At 47.2% G+C, this 21874-nt stretch overlaps 1 protein-coding gene across 6 annotated transcripts in view; it reads left to right on the forward strand.

Annotated features, from left to right (window-relative positions):
- Positions 1-21874, forward strand: part of IRAG1 (inositol 1,4,5-triphosphate receptor associated 1) — a 114415-nt gene that overhangs the window by 41450 nt on the left and 51091 nt on the right. For 4 of the 6 annotated variants that reach the window (XM_079788888.1, XM_079788892.1, XM_079788891.1 and 1 more), the window contains exons 3-10: positions 8355-8455; positions 9556-9626; positions 11921-12094; positions 13156-13233; positions 13984-14036; positions 14244-14291; positions 15315-15932; positions 18058-18136. In XM_079788888.1, coding sequence (XP_079645014.1) covers positions 8355-8455; positions 9556-9626; positions 11921-12094; positions 13156-13233; positions 13984-14036; positions 14244-14291; positions 15315-15932; positions 18058-18136 — 1222 coding nt within the window. Of the gene's footprint in view, positions 1-8354; positions 8456-9555; positions 9627-11920; positions 12095-13155; positions 13234-13983; positions 14037-14243; positions 14292-15314; positions 15933-18057; positions 18137-21874 lie in introns of those variants that run through there. The other 2 variants (XM_079788889.1, XM_079788893.1) reach the window with 2 other exon arrangements.

Below are 21874 nucleotides of genomic sequence, written 5' to 3' on the forward strand. Positions count from 1 at the left end.
TGGAGTTCACTTCATCTTGGTTCCCAACTTCTCTAAAGGATTCTTCACACCTTTCAGGAGACACAAAACCAGACAGCACAGAAGCTTGCTGGCCATTCTGACCTTCATGGCTTCAAACCACACATGGGTGCAGCTGCATTGGGTCAGAGGTGAGGGTGAGTGTTTAGGGGTGGCCACGCAGGGGATGGGCTCCAGGAGCCCACCACATAGTTGAGGGACAGAGAACCCTAGTTGAACAGCTGAAGCTCCAGATTCTGGGTCCCCACAGCTCACTCTCCCTATGATCTTGAGCTAAAAGCAGACTTCTATAACACGAGGGGGTGGTCTCTAAAGGTCCTTCAAATGCCATGACTCTATCTCTGTGCTTTTGAAAAGTCAAGAAAATAGACTGTTTGTGCCTTGCCATTCAGGTGAGCCAGAGCCAGCATGCTCAGGTCTTATAAGGGAGGACTATGAGCACAGGATTTAAGAATGTGGACTCTGGAGTCACTGCTGCCTGGTTTTCCTGCTCCCAGGGACTCAGGCTCCTGCCCCTGGAAGCTGGGCTGGAGTCACTGCTCTTCCACATCCTGGTCAAGAGATCTTGTGTGAGTCTGTTAAAACTTCTGTGTCTCCAGTTCCTCATTTCCCCCCGCAGGGCAACTGTTAGTGGCTGGCTCCTAGACTCTGTCTGTTCAGCCAGACTTTGAGTGTCTTCTTTGGCCTGAGGAACAACAGAGCCAGGGCAGGTTGCACCTCAGACTGAAGGCCACATCAGTTTCAGTATTATTTTATTCTCTGCCCTTATGGCAGGCACTGGGCCTCCTTGAGTTCTCCGGAAGCCCACAGTCATTGTCTGTGAAGAGCATCTCCCTCTATTGCACCCATCAGACAAGCCTTGTCAGGCAATCATAGCCTCAGGGGAGGGTCAGGCCTATGAGCTAGGCTGGAGCCTCCAGCGTGGGGGCCTGAGTCCCTGGGAGCAGCGGAAACCAGGAAGCCAGGGAAGTAGGGCTGGCCAGGAGGGCTCGGCTGCAACTCCTGGTAGCGTGTGAATTCCCACTCTGTGAAGCAGGCAAAGAATGGAGCATCCTTCTGAGTTTACAACTCCCTGGGGTCCAGCCCTACTTCTGGTTCCTCAGGCCCCAGCCCCCATTTCCCATCACGGACACGAGCACTAGCTGAGGCCTTCCCACACAAAAACAATAAAGCAGTAGACCCAGATCCTGTTTTTCTTTCTGCACACACACATACACTCACACACAGACTCACACACATACACACGAACATAGACATACGTACACTCACACACAGAGACTCTCAGACATACATATAAACATAGACACATACAGAGAGACCATCACACATACACACAAATATAGATACACACTCACATACAGAGAGACTCTCACACATACACATGAACATAAGCGCGCGCGCGCACACACACACACACACACACACACACACACACACACACTTTAGAAGCTTCATCAGAAGTTGTAATCAAAACCCACAAAGAACTGAAGCCTCCTGCCAGTACACTCTGTGAGGCTGTGCCCTGAGCTTGTTTTCTGAACAGGGAAGTTCACCTCCCTGGAGACCCCTTGGAAAATGTGTGTTCCCTCATGGGGCAAAAAGGACCCAAAGAACTGATTCTCTCTGTCAGGAACAAAGTGAAGACAAAATAGATATTACATGTAAAACATGTACATGTAAGGACGTGCAGAGCGGGGACGCCTCCCCAGCTCACCGACTAAGGACCCTCATGCCATGCTTCCCACGTGACAGACACTGCTCTGAGAACTCTATACTAAGTAACTTCACAGCTCTAGGAGGTAAGTGTGATTATTATCCCATTTACAGATGAGAAAAACATGGTGGGTAAGCACACTCCAGTCACTAGAAACCAAGCGGTCCCTTGAAAGCTCCAACTGAGGATTTTGAATTCATCCTCCCTGAACTCATTTCCACTTGTCTCATCACACCCTTTGCAAGAATAGCCTCTTTTAAGATTCTCTATGAGATAGCTTTAAATAAATGATCAGGAGCCCTAGCTGGTTTGGCTAAGTGGACAGAGCGTCGGCCTGCAGACTGAAGGGTCCTGAGTTCGATTCTGGTCAAGGGCACATTCCCGGGTTGTGGGCTTGATCCCCAGTGGGGGGCATGCAGGAGGCAGCCGATCAAAGATTCTCTCTCATCATTGATGTTTCTATCTTTCTCTCTCCCTCTCCGAAATCAATAAAAATATATTAAAAAATAAAATAAATGATCAGGAAAGCATTAGGATCTATTGTATGAGATATCAGAGACATCTATTGGGCACCTGCTATGTGCTCATCCCTCCAAGGTAGATATTATTATCTCAATTTTATAGAAGAGGGAATGAAGTCTCGGAGGTTATGTAATTGTCAAATGTCACATAGTTGTGTTATGTTGAGTGGAGACTGAAACCCAAGTTTCTGCTGAGGTGTTCCTGCCAGCTTCGTGTCCTCCCTGGCCCCGTCCAGCAGTAAAGCCAGTGCCCTGGATAGCAGGTGCTTGATGCTCTGTTCTCCATGGAAAAGAAGCTTGGAAAGGGTCAAAAGGTCAGTTCCACCAGGATGGCTTCTAGTGGTCCTGGTCACACAGCGAGAGCTGTGCCTAGGACAAAGCAGACTGTGTTTTAGAAATGTTGGATGTTACAATGGTCAGGAATGTATATTACAATTATTTGTCCTTGGAGTGGCTTGTCATTTTTTGTTTCTCTGATTCCCCTGTCAGCATATATGTGAACTAGGAAAGGTCAGGGGCTGTGTCTTTCCTGAGTGTTTCTCCAGTTCCCAGCATAGGCTGTAGCTGCAGTGGTTGCTTGTGGGAGGAGGCTGGCTGGCTGGATGCGTGACAGGCTGGGTGGATAATTGGCAGGTTGGATGATTAAATCTCTGGACTGAAGGGAGGAAGAAATGGAGGGAGGAGGAGAGGGTAGAAGACAAAGATGGATGAATGACTGGCTGGCTGGGTGATACACTCTCCATCGAGTAAGAATAATAGACATTGTGTGCATCTCTATATTCCTGAAGTCCGATGGCATGAGAGCCAAAAGAGTAATGAAAAAGGCAGGGTAACCTGGTGATTATTGGTCCCTGACCTCTAGGAATAGAGTGGGCAATGGCAGGAAAGAGGGCCCGGCAGAAACATGGCAGGGCGAGGGTGCATGAGGAAGGGGGAATCTACACGGTGGGCACCCGGAGCCTTCACAGACCCAGGTCCCCAGAGCTCGGCAGGAAGGAGCCCGCATCCAGCAGACCTCAACAGAGGCACTTCCGCTCTCTCCCGTGCTCTTCGGACTTGCCTCTAAAATAATCATGTTCTCACAAGTCCCCAGAGTGTCTTTCTATCCTGTCACAAGAGCACTAATTCCTCTTTGCGGCCAGGGTCCCTCTTCCAGAGGGTGTCCCTGTTTGCCCTCCAAGCTGTGAGGGACCTGGGGATGCAGCTACCACAGTGTCCACCCTCCACGCCCCTCCCTCCCCCCATCATTATTACTATTGCTTTAGCTCATCAAATCCTTAAAACAAGCCTGGAAAATGGGCATTATTAGCTCCACACAATGTTTGAGAACATGAAACTCAGAGAAGTTAGGTAACCTGTATACAGTCACCCAGGTGGGATTCCAGTCGAGGCCTCCTGACTCACTACCCACACTGCCTTTGGCAGGGTCCTTCTCTCTGCCAGGGCCCTAGTGCAGGAGCTGAACTCCCCACTCCCCTTGGGCTGAGGCTAGGGCTATTGCTTAGAGCTTCCTAGCCTAGGCCTAGTCACGTGACATTGGGGGAAGGAAGATAATATTCCCGTCTATGACACTGGCCTATATTTATCCCTGTACCCCAGGCAGTTAGGAAACTGTGGTGCATTCCTGGGAAGTTATGAGTGAAATAAATATTTAAATGTTTCTATAAGTTTATTTAAGGAGAACAAAATGTGACCTGCTGGCTTATTATAGGGTGGGTGAGCTTGCAGGATAGCCCAGCCCCCCAGTACTCGGCTGACTCCAGGGGAGGGAAATGGACCCAGGGGGAGGCTGGGTTCCTGGAAGGGAGAGGGGTGCCCCTGCTATTCTTACTCAGCTGTGTGTCCAGCCTTGCGCTTTGAGGGCTGCCTGGAAGAAAGGACTTATGAGGGATGGTGCAGCTTGGAAAAATAAGAAAGGACTGTTGGAGACCTGTGGATACCAGGAATGAGGAGGTGAGGCCAAAGATCTGGAGATGATTGTAAGGGTAGCTTGTGTAGTGGGAAAGCCAACAGGCCTAGTGTTTAGTCTCTTCCACCATTTACCACCTGCCCAGCCCTGAACAAGTCTGTTTAAGGGGGGGATAGAAAGCGAGGAGAGAAAAGAAATGTACCAATCACCTACTTCACGCTCAGGTCCTTCACTTTCTAATTTCCTCTTCGAGATTCTATGAGGTTGGGAGGAGTTATCAGCCCCAAGTTGTAGGTGGGTATTCTGAGGTTCATTCACAGAATTGCTGGTAGGATTGAATGCGAAGGCATCGGGAAGCGTCTGAGAGAGGGCCTGGTACACAGCAGGTCTGCGAGTGTCACTTCCCTGTACTCACATTTGTTCCTTTGCTTCCTGTGTCTGACGTCTGACACCCACAAAGGACATCTGTCTTTGGTCTGAGAAGTAGGTGGCCTTGGAGGTGGGCTTCTTCTCTGGGAGTCATTGATTACTCAGGCCATGTGGTCAGGTGCCTGGGGAAGGTGCTCTGTGGCGCCACCAGACAGGCTGGTCCCCCTAATTTAACTCCAAATGGTTGCTCAGACCCAAACCCAAGAAGGACAATCTCTTCAAAACCCAATTCCAAAACAATGAAGTCAATTCCAAAAGTAGCAATAACAGAATAACACCTGACACTCGTTGGACATTTACTAGGGGCCAGGTGTCCCCATAAGCTTTCCATCTGGAGCTGCCAGATTTAACAAATGAAAATACAGTTATGTCCATGCAATATTTGGGGCATACTTATACTAAGAAATTATTCAGTGTTTATTTGAATATTGGGCATCCTGTATTTTATCTGGCAATCCTACTGCTATATCAACCTATTTGGTTCTTTTTTTTTTTTAATATATTTTATTGATTTTTTTACAGAGAAGAAGGGAGAGGGATAGAGAGCTAGAAACATCGATGAGAGAGAATCATAGACCAGCTGCCTCCTGCACACCCCCTACCAGGGATGTGCCCGCAGCCAATGTACATGCCCTTGACCGGAATCGAACCTGGGACCTTTCAGTCCGCAGACCGACGCTCTATCCATTGAGCCAAACCGGTTTCAGCAACCTATTTGGTTCTTGTAACTACCCTGTGACATAATTATTTTACAGATAAGGTAACCAAGGCACAGGGAGTCAAGGGAACTTGCTCAAGATCACACAGCTAGTACATGAGAAACTGTATCATGAATTAGTGTGGCTCCCAAGGCCCAGGCCCCTTGCAGTCCTAAAACCAGGAATTTACCTGCGGTCTGTATTTGAACACACTCCCCCACAAGCTTTCTTCAGGTCATGCCTCTGTTTGGCAGCTCAGAGTGAGAGCCCAGATGGGTCTTTATACCATATTAACACCTGGCAGAATTCACCCCAGAGGGCCCTGATTTTTCCCACACTCTCTCCTGGATCACTATCTTCCCAGTGCCTGCCAGGGTGAACCACAGCCCACAAAAGACTGAATGTTCCCCTCAAAACAGTTCTGAAAAAAAAACTAGAAATTGTACAGAACTTGCTCAACCGTTTCGTGAGCTGATTAGGGAAAGAACACTTTGATTTCATTACTGTGCACTTTGTACACATTGGAAGGAGAGAGTGGGGAGCATTCCATCAGGGATAAAGGATTTCTCTCTGATTGCACATGCCTCCTGGCTTTTAAGCAGCTTAAAATTGTGTGGTTACATGCTTGGCACTTGCGACCATGGTTTGTTTCTGTTTTTCCGTGTGGGCACCTCTGCCCCAACCCTCCTCTGAGTGAGAGCTTTGTTGCAAGTGGCCTTCAACCAGAAGGGAGAGCAAACTTTCACCAGACAGTAGCCCCCCACAGCTTGCAGGCCATTTACCTCACAGGTGTCAACACGGAGGGCATCAGGCCCTGGGAGCTACCTGGAGTTGGGGGTTGGGGAAGGATAACTCCACCCCATTTTCCATCGCATTTCACTAACTGGGAAGCATTTCAGAGGCCTGCCTGGTTTACCTTTATCTTCCCAGGCCCTACCATAGACCCCCAGCACATATTAGGCATTCAGTTAATGTTTGCTAGATGGACAGAATGAAGCATAATGGTGTGAGAGTGTTTACAGATTGACCCTTGTCTTATACCCAAAGACTTTTGAAAACTTTTGTGAGTCAATCATAAAAAGAAGTATCAAGACAATCTGTTCAATAAGTAATTGGGTGGAGCGTGAGTAAGCAGAGGAGGGAGGAAGAGAGAGGATTTGGGTGGGGAGAGTAAGCAAGTGAAGAGTCAAAGGGGAGGGGACAGGCAAGGATGGGAGTTAAGATTCGTTCCCCTTTCATGTCCTTTGAGAGGTGAGAGTGAAGACAGTTCTTTTTGCGTTGTTTTGTCGGCTGAGCAATTCTTAAAAGCTTCCTTCTTAAACCCTGGACCACATGGATCACAGCTTCATTAGATTTCAGGTTAAATTGTTGAACTGCAGAGTCAAACCCTGGATGGTTAGAAGGAGCATGCATTTCTCTTCATCTGCTAGGAATGTTTATATTTACCAAATAATTCCCTCATTTTTATAGTCTCATGTTTTGTTTATCTTATATTTTATTGTTGGTTACTTCAAATGGTTTTACAAAATAGGTAGTGTATCAATAAAATAAAACAAACTATATTTTACTTACTTAGCATCCTGAATACATTAAACTCTTGGACATGGGTATCCTATATAATAAAAGCCTAATATGCTAAGTGTCCGGTTGTCTGGTCGGCCATTCAACCAATCAAAGGGTAATATGCTAATGATATGCTAAGGCTGCTCAACCACTCGCTATGATGTACACTGACCACCGGGGGGCAGACACTCCAACCAGTAGCTTAGCTTGCTGCTGGGATCCGGCCAATCGGAACTGAGTGAGACGGGCTGGACATGCCCTGGAGCCCTCCCTTGGTCCCTCCCAGGCTGGCCAACCTCCCGCATCCTTCCCTAGCTCCAATCCTGCACTGGTGGGGTCCCTCGGCCTGGCCTCTAGTATAGTATAACCACATCACCACCACCATGATTTTTTCTTTTTCAGAACACAACATGCAGAAATTAATGATTGGCCCCTCCTGCCCCTTTACATAGATCTATCCAATCTGCACCAAAGCATGTTGGGAATTTGTAAAATTTGACCAAAACCTTATGATATAACTAGAATAAACATGGTATTTTAGCCAAAGTACATTTTTTTGTTCACCAAAGGATTCATACAAGAAAAAATTCTAAATGTGACAAACATGAATATATTCAGAGCTCAAACTTTCATGACCAAAATAAACTCCACCCAGGGAAGGAACCTCACACATATTACAAGCACAGTCAGTGTTTCTGTTGACATTCCTGTGGCAGCAGTCACCCATGAGGCTGTATAGGAAAGAAGCTCCATTAAGATGATATGGGAGTTGTGCAAGATGAGTGGGTCCTAGAGATCCAGGTGCCTAGAAGTAACAATACTGTATTCATACCTAAAACTTTGCTAAGGGGGTAGGTCTTATAAGTGTTTTTCTCATCATGGTCATCATAAATAAAAGGCAAGAGGAAACTTTTGGAAGTGATGAATAGGTTTATGTCACAGATTGTGGTAAGGATTTCACAGGTGTTACTCTCTAAACTCATCAAGTTGTATACATTAAATATGCACAGATTTTTGTATATCGATTGTACCTTAATAAAGTGGTTTAAAAAGAAAAAAAGATGGCATGGGTGAAGGAGGTTTTAAGCACATTTACCCAAATGTAGGATTGTCACTGAATACCAGGTATGTGTGGTTGCCACCACCTCTTCTCCTGACCTCCATTTTCCCCCCAATGAGGCTGACCACAGCCTGAGCACTCTGCCACATTTTCCCTAGATTGTCAGAGATTTCCTAGAGTGTCACTAGGGATGGCTTAGAGGTTCCCTAATCTTAGTGCGTGAAAGGTGGACCTTGTTAGCTCAGGTGAATGCCTGCTGAGAAATGAAGGAGAAAAAAAATATATATCCCCTCCCTTCTCTGAATAATCCAAATACACTGCATTTGTCTCCTTATCAAGATGGCTCTGAGAATCCTGATGCTAGAACACAGGCTCCAGCTCCAGCTCCTGGAAGCTTCCTCCCAAGCCTAACTCCATCTCTGTTTTCATTCTAAACCACTAGGGCTCTCCCACCGCAGGAATATCTTGCAGTCCACCCACGATCATCCTGACTGGGGATGCCAGTTCACCGGAAGGAGAAACTGACAAAAACCTGGCCAAGAGGTACATCCCAGGTGTCTGATCTTTGTGCTGTGAAGAACAACATTTCCTAGCACACAGGGATTAGACAGCTATATTTTTATAAATCTTTCCTTCTTTCTTGAATCATTTTATTGATGAAAATACAGTCATGCCAGTTTTCAAAATGTGAGAGAGAGATTGGGATTTTTCCATTATCTTCCCCCCCTCCCCAAATTATTTTTCTTCTCCTGGATTTGGCTCTTTGCACCCTGCTATCCTTTTAAAAAAGCACGAATCACAGCATAGGAGTTTCCTGTATAACTGCCCAGATATTTGCAAACAGACCTGAAGGATGTGAGTCTCTGACTATAGAATCCTTCCCCTGGCCAGGGTGGGTTCTGGGTGGAGAATGATCTCTTGGAAGAGACATTGGCTCACATGCACAGGAATGTCACTGCCTTGGTTTTACACAGCACTAGCCCATGCATTAATCTAGCTAGAATGAGATTGTCTAAATACAATTCACAAAATGTTACACAGGTAATTCTCATACAGATGTATAGTGAGCATGTGTCAAAGATATATTCAACTCATTGATGTGGGACCCGTCAGGGTAACAAAGCCAGTTCAAAGGAGGATATAAGAAATGGATATATATAATCAGCAAGGAGGAAAAGAATGCTGGAATAAAGCTGGTAAGTTAAATATGAAACAGGTTAATGCTCTACTGGACAATGAAATCCTATTTTTATCTTTTCTCCTTAGCAGAAATCATATGCATCTCTACAATTACTTATATTTTATGAGTTTTCTATGAGTTAGATGTCCATTCAGTCAGAGCCCTAATACACAGCAAGTAGTCAAAGTTACATATCATTAGGGCAGTGGTTTGGAAACTTCAGCATGCAGCAGAGTGCCCTGGGGAGCCTGGTCAATTGCAGGTGGCTGGGCCTCACCCTCAGAGTTTCTGATCCAGTAGGTCTGGGGTAGAGCCTGAGAATTTGCATTTCTAACAAGTTCCCAAACTTAGAAAGCCTGTAAGATGATGCACTCATATGACTCTGAAAAAAGATACAGGCATCTGTTTGCCTGTTTCCAAGCTGTGGATCAATTTTCTTAACAAGATGGTTCCATTCTTTCAGAGCTCACAGTCCCCACCGGAGGCTTTCTCACCGACACTTGAAGGTTTCCACTGCTCCGCTGACTTCTGTGGGTAAGGGCTAGGCCAACTCACCTTACTTCTGCAACCAGAGATAGGGGTCCAGCTGAAAGTGTGTTTGAGTAGGAAGACTGAGGCCTGGTAGTTTGACCGGGCTGGGCCCCTTGCCCTCTCTGCTCCTCAGGCAAGCCCATCCCTATGAGCCCTACAGGACAAAGTCAATCAGCCACTCAGTGTTGGTGCCCAAAAGAAGTATGATGTGTCATCTCAGTTTCTTTTGGTAAAAAGACAAGACCAGGGTGTGAAGAGGAAAGAGAGGAAGTCAAAGAGATATAGAACAGCTGTGTGAGGCTCAATTTCAGGGCTCAGGGAGAACAGTCCTCTGCCCCTCAGGTAGGCATGAGCCTGAATGCAAGACTACCTACCTCAAATGGTCCCTCAGAGCCTACGATGGACCATCAGAGCACAGTTTTTTAAAAAAATAGATATTTTATTGATTTTTTACAGAGAGGAAGGGAGAGGGATAGAGAATTAGAAACATCGATGAGAGAGAAACATCCATCAGCTGCCTCCTGCACACTCCCTACTGGGTATGTGCCTGCAACTAAGGTACATGCCCTTGACTGGAATCAAACCTGGAACCCTTCAGTCTGCACGCCGACGCTCTATCCACTGAGCCAAACCGGTTAGGGCCAGAGCACAGTTTTGATGCAGACTTGGTCCCTGCTTTCATATTGCTCAGAGTATATGAAGAGACTGAGAAGTGAACAGATATAATCAGGACACTGTATTGTAAGGCCCTTTATAGAAGTGTTAAGGAAACAGGGGCAGGGAGGGGCCCAATTCTCCCTGGGGAGGGAAGTTTGGGTAGGTATTTCAGAGGAGAGAGTATTTGAGTTACACCTTAGCAAGTTGGAGAGATAGACAAGAGGGAGGGTAGGTGTTGCCTTCCAGGTAGAAGAAGGACCATGCTGGGGAGCAGAAGCCAGAACAGAACAACTGAATGTTCAGCTGTGTGTATCAGTCAGGGCTCTCATGTGATAGAAACCCAACTCAAACTAGCTTAAACCAAAGAAAATTAAAACGAATAAAAGCCAGGGCTTGTGGTTTCAGGTAGCACTGAATCCAGATGCTCAAGTTGGATCATCAATAATTGTCCCATCCCATCTCTCAAGTCCCCTCTCTTCTTGGGAAATGGCTACCAACAACTCCAGGCTTACTTCCCATCATTGGAGAGAGAGTTCCTCTTTCCCATTATTCAATACAATTCCCAGGATTGCCTCTCATTGAACTCCCATGGCTATCCCTGCACCAATCACTGTGGCTGGGGTATTGAATTCACTGACTGGCTGAGGATGGTACACAGTCCCATTCCTGGCACTTGAAGTGAGGTGGGAGGTAGGATTAGCTCCTTCCTGACGTAATTGAGATGAAGAGGGATTTCACTCAATGCAGATTGGGAAGCTATGAACAGAAGGGGGAATGGAGGCTAGAGAGTCACCATGGGAGTGGCCTCAGGAGGAGTACATGGGGTCAGCAAAAGTGGCTGGGCCCAGTTTGGCATTGGACATCATTCCTTGAGGAATCCTGATGAGGTGAGACAGGAGCATTGCATGGTCGGATATGGCTCTTAGCAAGGTCACCGTGATAGGCACTGGAGGATGAGATGGAGGTGATAGCCTGGAGGTGGGGGCAGGGGGTTGAAATGTCTGATATAACTGTACAGGTAAAAGCTCATGAGCAAGAATGGAGATGAGAGGCACATTACAGAGATAGGTACCCATACAGCATAAAGGATGATCAGGACTCGATGACCAGTTGGTTGGACGTGGGGGATTGAGGAAGAGGGAGGAATGTGGAGTGACTCCCATATTTCTGAGCAGCTGGGTGTCATTCACCCAGAGAAGAAACAGTTTTGAACAAGAATGGAGGTAAACAGTGTGAGTGGAGGAAAGAAAGGAGAGAAGGTGGCCATGGGATTGTGTGTTTGGCCCATGAGCTCACTAGCTTGTTGAAGAAACATAGACCTGAAAGAAGAACATGCTAGCAGGGCAGATAGCACAGAGTGGGGCTCCTGCTGGCCTTCCCTAACAGCGGAGATTAGGATAGTACTGGGAACCTAGTGGCTTCATGACCATTTGTGACAGAGGACCTGCCACAGCCACAGGATAGGAGCTACAGGGGCCAGACCTGCTGAGGAAGCCCGGTCTGTCCCCACACAGCCCTCTCCATAACCCAGTACTGGGCCCAGGCGAGGTCTGGCTGGCCAAGTCTGCTCTGGGCAGCATCCCTGGGCTGGGGCATGGAGTAGCAGGGACTCTCACCCTGTGCTCACCCTCCCTCTGCAGACCCTGCGGGGCATGTCATTGACCTGGTAAATGACCAGCTGCCAGACATCAGCATCTCAGAGGAGGACAAGAAGAAAAACCTGGCGCTGCTGGAGGAAGCCAAGTTGGTGAGTGAGCGATTCCTGACCCGACGTGGGAGGAAGTCCAGGAGCAGCCCCGGAGACTCTCCATCAGGTAGGATGCACATGGGCTGCCCTGAGCCCCTCTGAGGAGGGATGGGGCGGGGGATAGCCAAGCCTGGCCACACTGGAAGCCCTGCTTTGATTTGTCTGCCCCCAGCCTCTAGGCACAGGAGGACTGAGTCTTGTGGAGAGGTTCTAGTGAGGCCCCATTTCAGAAGCTCCAAAATATTGACCCAACTCTAGCCCAGAAAACTCTGCTTTTTGTTTTTGGGGCCTGTGTGTGACCATTGTGGCTTCCGGTTTCTATGAGAAATGTCTGCCCATATGAAACCCATGAACTTAACAGGAGCTCCCTCAGCTCTGAATCTTTGCATGGAGAGAAATCCTCTGTGTGATGCCTGTGTGTGCAGACTCCTGGGTCAGCCTGCATGGACAGAGTCTGCATGACTTCCCACACCTTCCCCAGGAGGTCCTGTTCTATGGGCACCTCCCCAGCAAAGGTCTGGAATGGCCAGCACTGGGCTCCTTCTCCCTGATTTCCAGCTGGGGCCCCTGGGTAGGATCCGAGGCACTGTGGGGAAGGGGAAGAGGAAGGTGGTCTTTGGAGTCTTTATGGAATTTCTGGATTAGAAGGAAGGTTTTCCTGGGCCTAAAGTCTACCCTGCTACACCTTTGGCTAAAGTCACTCTTTTTCCTGAACACAGAGTTGAGGCAAATTTTAGACAAGTCTGAATGTACTTAGAAGGCAAGGGGAGCCTCTGAAATCAGGGCCATCCTGTCACGTCTGGGAGGTAGTTTTTGGAGCTATATCTGCCAAGCAATGGCAGGTCCTCTGTTTCTAGAAGGTGCTTTGAGGTCAGGTCAGGCCAGGCAGGCTGAGGAGTGTGACCCCAATCCTCACCCCTGCAGGTGACCCAGTGCCCCCTCTGTTGGGCTGGCAGCAGGGAGGCATTGAGCTGTGGTAGGATCTTTTTACGACAGTGCAGAACCAGCTCCTGATCTCAATGAGGCAGACCCAGTTCCCAGAGGTCAGAAGTTCCTGAAAGCATGTATGTGTTAAGCGGAAGTCCTAAACCTTCACTAAAACTGGCCAATTTGTGTCTGTCTCAACAGCTGTTTCCCCAAACCTCAGCCCCAGAGCTTCTCCTACATCCTCGCGGAGCAACTCACTCACCATCCCCACGCTGCCTGGTGAGGTCCAGCCCCCTTGGCAGTTCCTGCCCTGTTTCTCCCTTTGGGTGGCAGCTCAGCTCCTCCCTTGGCCTGACCACAAGGCCTACCATCTTGCAGGCTTCCCAGGTAGACCCTCTGTTTGGCCCCCTCTCCAGGGGCTCCCAAATGGGCTGGCTGGGCTGCCTCAGACGTGGGAGATAATATGTTACTTTGGGGTTTTGAGCTAATGTGGGGAGACAGGTCTAGCCCAGGATGAGGTAGGTTGTGAGAGGGGGCTATGGCTTGCATTCTTTGTCTATAGAGAAGTCAGAGAGAGAGAGTTCATTTCAGAGCTTATTTGGAAAGGCCTCTATTTGAGCCACTCTTTGCTTTTTGGTTTCTTTTCTTTCATTAGGCTGTGTTCTGGGCCACACCCTCAGACCAGCAGGGGGAGGAGGGTGCCAGGGAGAACAGCCTGCTCATGCCAGAGCTGTGGGGCAAGCTCAGGCTCAGGCCAGGCTGCCTGGGTTCAGATCCCAGTGCTGACATGTCCTGTGTGACTTAGACCTCCCTCTGCCTCATTTGCCTTTTGTGGTTTCTGTGATGACTAAATGAGGATTCAGCACAGAACCTGGCATGTAAGAGGCATTCAACAAATCGTGGCGTTACTGGCTCCCAGACCTGGGGGAGATAAGGGAGGACGTTCTGGGGAGGTAGATGTGCTTCGCTAAAGGAACAGCTGAGGTGTGGGGTGCTGGATAGCTCTCAGCAGTGTCTGGACCATTCCAGGTTTGGATGCATGCAGTGGCCCACAGCCCCCTCTGCCTGGAGCACCAGCACAGGTAACAAGGGCCCCATTGAGTTTTCTATGCCAACCTGTCTCTCCTCTTACTCGTTAACCCTGAGAGGCCCTTCACAACCCACTGAAGTGAGGGTGCTGGGTGGGGGAGGCACCTACACCACTGCTAGAAATACCCCTCGTTGGGGGTATTCGAAGAGGAGATATGGTCCCTTCACATCACTGACTGACTTGTGTTTAATTTCTCCAGCAGAAGGGGGATGAGGCCGAAGTCTCTTCACATCACCTTGGCGAGCCTGTGAGTTTGAGCTCTGCCCAGTTTGGGTGCGGGAGACACAGTGTCCTAGCAGCCTAGGCTGGCCCCAGGGAGCTATGAGTGGGTGGACATGAGTGGATGGTCAAGGCTGGGGAAGCAAGAAAGTTGCTCTGCCCCATTGTGACAGGAAATCTGAGGTGAGGGTGGGTGAGAAGGCAGGATTCCATGGGGTGACCTCCATGGTGGTCCTGCCTGTAGCCCTGCATCCCAGCCAGGCTGCTGGCCAGAGACCAGGGGGGCCTCGGGGCCCAGCAGGAGCCAGGCAAGGCGCTTGTTCTAGTGAAACTGCAGGAAGGCTCCAGGCCCTGGTTGGAATTCTTCTTGGGGCAGCAGGGAAACCTCATCTTTTCCTCACACCTGCTCAGAGGAAAGTGCTGGAGAGGATGTTGAGGGCAGCATATACTACAGTCTCATCTAGAACGGGTCTGGGTTAGAGTCCTCTGGGGGAGTTTCAGCACACATGTAAGACCAGACACAGAGCCACATGCTCCTCACAAAGCAAGCTTCCCCTGGGAAATGAAAGGACAGTGAACCTCTGAGCAGTGAGATGTCACCTTTGCAAGAATCACCTCATTAAATATTCACAACCTCTTTTGGATTATGGAACTTTCTGAGGAATTGTTAAAAGCTGTGGATTCTCTCCCCCCCAAAAATACATACAGCACACACACAAACATGCATATATTTACATATAATTTCAGAGGGTTCACAAACCTGATAGGAAATCTAAGCCCCTAAAAGTTAAGGGCTTTGCCAGGATCTGGGGCAACTGAGTTAAGGCCAAAACATGTGGCTCCTAGCCTTTGGGAGTTCTTGGCAGGTTTTGAATGGCAGGTCCCTGGTCCTGGGTGTTTTACAAACCTTAGGCTTGTCTGTGGGTCCTCTTTACTGGCGCAGACTTCCACCTATCTCACGCTCACACATGTCCCTTAGCAGGGTCTATGGTACCACATGTCTGCTCCCCAACCTGCCTCCAGGGTCCCCATTCTACCTTGTCTCTTTCAGAATATCCCCAAAGGGCTAGCTGACCGGAAGCAAAATGACCAGAGGAAAGTGTCTCAGGGCAGGCTGACTCCTCGCACTCCCACAGTTGAGAAGTCCAAAGAGATTGCAATAGAACAAAAGGAAAACTTTGATCCCCTCCAGTGCCCTGAGGCCATACCCAAGGGCCCAGCTTCTGGCTTAGGCAGTGTCGGGAAAATGGCCCTGAACAGCCCCCAGCCTGGCCCTGCTGAGAATGAGCTGGACAAGCCACTCCTGAAGACAGCCAGGGAGGGCAACCCTCTGCCCAGAAGTCCGGCCCAGGGCTCTGGAGGGGCAGCTCACCCGGCCCCCCAGGAAAAAGGCACAGCTGGAGAGCCAGGAGGGTCCAAGGTCGGCTCCAAAGGCGAGCTTCGGCCCCCTCCTTCCCGGCCACCCCTGCTTCGGGGGGTCTCCTGGGACAGCGGCCCTGAAGAACCTGGCCCCCGGCTGCAGCAAGTGCTTGCCAAGCTGCCCCTAGCAGAGGAAGAGAAGCGTTTTGCGGGCAAAGCTAGCAGCAAGCTGGCCAAGGTGCCTGGACTCAAAGACTTACAGATACAAGTGCAGCCCGTGCGGATGCAGAAACTGACCAAGCTCCGTGAGGTGGGTTACTGGGGGCAGCTGGGTGGGGTGTGCACTCCAGGTCCCCTCTGGGAGGAAGACCTCTGTGGGCTGAGCTGGGCCCTGGGGCAGAGCAGCTCTGGCCTGCACATGGGCCTCATGTGGCCCTAAACTTTCCCACCCTGATAAATCAGGTCCACTGAGCAGCATCTTCATAAACACCAGTTTTAGGTGCTTTTACCCCACTTGCTCAGGTGAGGTCAGTGTGGGACACAGTTGCCACACAACACCACATTCAGGGGGAGGTGGTGTGCAGAGGTACATGGGCCCTCAATCCTGGGCTTGTTTCCCCTTCCAGCTGGAGCTGGTGGCTCATAAACAGGAAGCCCTTGATGGAGTGCCTTGTCATGCCTAGGACTGGGTTAGGCAAGGATGAAATATCTTTTCCTTTATCATGTCCCCAAGCTTTCCTTCCTGATGTCTCTTAACAAAGGGCCTCAAATCTATCCCTAAGTATAATAATGGCCATGAGGGGCTGCTCCCCTCCTTGGTGAATTTCTTCCAGCATCCATGATGTCCCCCAACTTTCACTGGCCATCAAACCAGGCATAGTGGTCTTTCATGGGGCTGCCACCCTATGCCACCCATCTGGGGGTGTCCAGATTTGGAGGAGAGAGAGACCGGGATGTGAGGGACAGAAGAGGTCAACAGAACAAAGGAGTCTTTATCCAATCCCCACTTCCCAGAGGGCCAACACAGGCCACAGGCCAGCCAACCAGGACTCCACAGGGCAGGACCTGGCACCCCCACCACCTGAGCTGGACAAGACTCTCCTGGCTCCTTACAGAGGGGCGTGGGACAGAGAAGGAATAGAGGCACCCAGCAGCAGTCAAGTGAGGAGGTTTCCGTGCTAGCAGGACACACTCTAGTGCTGACCACTGTCCTATTCAGAAACCTTCCGTGATGCTGAGTTGTAGGCTCAGGGGACGCTGGGGCCTGGCTGCTGATGTTAACAGTTCACACTAGTCAGCACAGGCTGGAAGGGCTGCCTGTGGTGGGCCATAGTCCCAGATCTCTGGGGAAGGTGGCACCAAGGGGGCCAGATAACCAGGTATTTGCCTTCATGGACCTCTGGCAATGAAGAGAAGAAGTCCCAGGCCACAGGCCACTCCTGCCCAATACCCCTGCAAGCTTTTCTCTGCAGCAAAGAAAGCCACAAAGAACCTTGGGGCCCTATCCCACTAACCTCTGCCCTGGCAGCTGAGTACCCCCATCCCAATCCAGTGTGCTGAGAGCTGATTGGCTGTGGGCTTCTGGCTTGCTAAGGAAACAGGTAAAAAGCTCTATCCTGTGACTCCTGTTTGGGCCATCAGCTCCATCCTTTCCTGCTTTATCCAGGGGGCAAACCATTCAAGTGGCCTCTATCACACTGAAAATCTCTTAATAGCGCCAGCCACAGGGGTGAGGAGCTGGGTCAGGCATTTCCACGTAGGGGCATTGATCTGGTGCCGATGGACTTGGAGCAGGTGTGAGCCGACCTATGCTACATACTGTGGTCAGAATCCTCATCTCTCCCCCGGCTCTGTCTTCTGAGGCCCCAGGCAGGACATTGGCTGCTGAGGCAGCACTTCTCAGGCCTCATCTGTGTGGAGTTTAGTAACTCAGGCCACTGAAAATGAATGGGGGCAGGCCACAACTCCTGGGAGTGGGAGGTCACTGCCTAAAACAAAAGGGCAGGAAGCTCCAGCTACTCAGAGCACAGCCACAAGTTCACCAAAGATTGTTTCCAGGGGCAGCCACATACCCATCCAGGGACCCTCCCTTCCCCAGAGCTCTGGGCTCTGCTTCTGTTGTTCTCCTGCCTCAGCCACAGCGTGGCTGGCAGCTCATTCACCTGGAGGCCCACAGGCTTATTTAAAATGCAATAGTTCTTCACTCAAGGAATGTGGTGCCACTGTGGGTTTCAGGCACCTTTGTGGGCTGGGAGAAGGGCTGGCTTTCTGGTCCCCTCAGATGCCACCTGGTCATGATTGTCCACCCACTTTGGAGGCTGTCCCTGGTGTCTCCCACATTAAGTTGAGTGGCCACAGAGCCATAGACAGAACTGAGAAAAGAGTCCAGTCTGATGTCCTCATCTGAAATGTTGTCTTTTGCTTTTTCTAAAAAGGAGCACATCCTGATGAGAAATCAGAACTTAGTGGGGCTCAAGCTTCCAGAACTTAGTGAAGCGGCGGAGCAGGAAAAAGGTAGGTGGGGCCTGGCAGAGGCACTCCTCAGGCCAGAGCTGGACTCATTTTTGCCAGATCAACGTGTAAACACTAGACTTTGCGTCAGAGTCTTTGTCTGTCCCAGAGGTGAGTGTGGACCGTACACAGAGCAGCCCCTCGGTAAATATTTGCAGATGAATACATTAATCAGATCGTATTTCCTGCCCACTCAGAGAACCTCTAAACTTGTCTCCTTCCAACCAACCCTCCTAGATCCTGCTACTCTTCCTTGAGCCTTATCAGCACCGAGTATGCCTGGAGGGGTGACCCAGGCCTGAACTTTTGACGCTTCCTTTTTATTTTCCTTTCACACCCAGGAAGCCACCCAAATAGAACAGTTCCTCTTTTCAAGACATCAGAGTCATCTCTTGCTTTCGAATCTGCTGCCACCACAAAGTTCAAACCCCAGCCCTTCCCTCCCAGTGACTGCAAGTCCCCACCCAGCCATCCTGCCAGACTCATCTTCTGAAAAATGAGACCCTGGGTCTTTCCCCCTAACCCCCCATCCCTGGCTCACCTCTCCTGATATCTCATATCTCATGCTACCTGTAGTCAGTCTCAGCATAGAAGCCTTCTGTTTAAGGATTGTCATATGGGCATGTCCAGGGTGCCACCAACCATGTTGGAAGACCCTGGTCTGAAATATAGTAACTAACACTTACCTATTCAATATTAACAGAAGATTCCAAGTACTAAAATTTCCAACAATGTTTTATTTTTTATTCTTATTTATAATTGTATTATTTTCCTTTTTATTGAATTTATTGGGGTGACATTGGTTAATAAAATTATATAGGTTTCAAGTGTATAATTGTATAATACATCATCTGTATATTGTATTGTATGCGTACCACTTCACGCCAACAATTTTTAAAGCACTAATTTTAGAAAAAATTAAGCATCCTTAGAGGAAATATGGAAAGATTATTACATACTAATCCACTTCTAATTTTTAATTTATTAAAGCAGATTCAAAACACTAGGAAAATATTTATCTTAAAATTCTACCATAAATTCTGAAAAAGCAACAATTTCTATTTTTCCCCAGTACTTACACATATTTTTAATTTTTAATTTGACAGTAGGTATAACTTCCTATTCCTACTTTTAAAAGTTATTTCATAACTAATTTCATGTATTTTGACTCGTTCTCATATTTATCATTTAATGGGTACACACTATCCTTTTGTGTTGCTGTATCTATTGTTAGGGATTTCAGATGTTTACAGTTAACTATGATGAAGAGCCCTATTATAAACAGCTTTGTACTTGTAGTTTATTTTTTTTTTTCCTTTAATTTAACCCCTTGGGATAAATTCTCATGCTTGAGAGTCACTGGGTCAAAGTGTAGAAACATTTGCATTTACTGAATTGCCTCCAAGTACAAAGCTCCCTGCAAAGGCTGAGCGAGGAGCCTTTCTCCTGAGAACAAACAGCACTAGACTTTGCTTTGCTTTTTCTCCTTATTGGCCAGAATACAGTGAGAACCAGATAATCAATAATAATAACAACTATAATGTATTATTAGTATCAGTGTCAAATGCTACTTCATTATTACTTCAATTAATTTACTAACAAGCAAGCTCAAATTTTAAATTTTTAAATATTTATTTCTCCCCCCCCCCCCCCTTTATTGGGTGAATTACCATTTGGATCTTGGGTGTTTTTTTGTTGTTGGTTTGTTTGTTTTTGTTGGTAATGTATATAAACTCTATACATAATAACCATTTGTTGGCTGTATTTTTCTATTTTTCATTCTATCATTTTTTTGCTTTTAAACAAGTTTTGTGTTATTTTAGAGAAATCAAAGTTTTTATAAAATCTTTTTTGCCTCTCTTTTCCTTTGAGAAGTCTTCCATTATTTCATTTAAATCATTATAAAACCATTAATTCTCTTTAATTGGGACAATAAGTCTATTTTCTACTAGTTTGTCTATAGTTTGATCTATTTATATTGTTTTTCTAATATCTCTGAAATTTATTTTACCATAGATATTTGAAGATTTAAGACCCTGTTACCTCAATCATATTTTAATAATTTTATTTCTTATTTAGATAAGTATATACTACATTCTTTTTAAAAATATTTTTAATTATTTTAGAGGGAAAGAGAGAGGGAGAGAGAGATAGAAATACCAATGATGCGAGAGAATCATTGATTGGATGCCTCCTACACGCCTCCCCTTGACCGGAATCAAACCTGGGACCCTTAAGTCCGCAGGCCTACACTCTATCCACTGAGCCAAACCAGCTAGGGCTACTACATTCTTTTTTTATATATTCCAAAGACTAGCTCTGAGCCTTTGATTCTGTTTTATTCTGACCAGAACTGCATCATTTTAATTACTGCTGCCTTGTCATATGTTCTAGTGTGCAGTGGGGTTACTTGTCCCTTATTGCTCTTCTTTTTCAGAATATTCATTATATCCTAGATGCAAAGACTCAGTTAAATTAATGGAAAACAACTGGACAAGAAGTCAGGAGATCTGAGTTCATGTCCCCAGTCCAGACACATATTAACAAAGTCTTTAAATATTTTCCGCATCCTCTGTGGGTCTCCACTTCTTGTTGGATTAGATGACCTAAGATTCAAGGATTCCAGGTCCTTTCCAGTTTGCTTCCTAGTTACCAAATTCTTTAAGTGAAATTTATACCATTTTATACATTTTAATTGTGATTGCTCGAAAGCTGCACATTGGATTCATAACTGTCCAAGTTTTGTTTGTTGCAGCTTATAGATTATTAAATTATTTAATTTGCAAACATTTAGTTCTCATTCAGGCACATGGTTTATCCCTCTATTAATTTAGGTATTCCTTTCTTTTTCTCTAAAATATGTGTCTCCCGCCCTGACCAGTTTGGCTCAGTGGATAGAGCGTCGGCCTGCGGACTCAGGGGTCCCAGGTTCGATTCCGGTCAAGGGCATGTACCTTGGTTGCAGGCACATCCCCAGTAGGGGGTGTGCAGGAGGCAGCTGATTGATGTTTCTCTCTCATATGTGTTTCTAACTCTCTCTCCCTCTCCCTTCCTCTCTGTAAAAAAATCAATAAAATATATATTTAAAAAATAAATAAAATAAAATATAGGTCTCCCATCTCTCTTATTGGGGCATGTTGTACATGATGGATATTTTTTTATTATTTATGAAGAAGACTCTTTTTTCATTAGATTTTTCTAGTTGATAGTGGCATAGATGAATGCTGCTTGGTTATTATACATATTTTTACCATTGGCCCTCACGAGCAGGTATAGGGCAGATTTAGCATTCCTGTACTGAATGGCACATAGTTTAGATACTCTAGCCTTCAAGGCAAAAATATATCTTGTATGATATTATTATCAAATGGGAGAGGGTGATTAAAGGGCATAATTACTATAATTAGAGTGATTAATAGGATTTGACAATATTTCACATAATGCTCACAACAACTCTGGGACATGGGCCTTATTATACCCATTTTACAAAGGAGGAAATTGAGGCTCAGGGAGGACATGTTCACATGGTTAGTAATTGCTGAAGCCAGGACTAGAACCCAGATATATCTAAATCCAAAGACTCTTGACCACCTTGCAGAATGCCTTTCTTTTTCTGATTCAATCTTTGTATTTTATCAAATTCATTATTTATCTTTGTTGTGTGATTGTGTGAAATGTATGTGTATTTTTCTTCTGTATCTATACATGTTTTATTACTGTGTAACATTCTCTAATGTGATA

This window comes from Cnephaeus nilssonii (assembly GCF_951640355.1).
Source record: "Cnephaeus nilssonii genome assembly, chromosome: 13".
In the NCBI taxonomy this organism is placed as follows: domain Eukaryota; kingdom Metazoa; phylum Chordata; class Mammalia; order Chiroptera; family Vespertilionidae; genus Cnephaeus; species Cnephaeus nilssonii.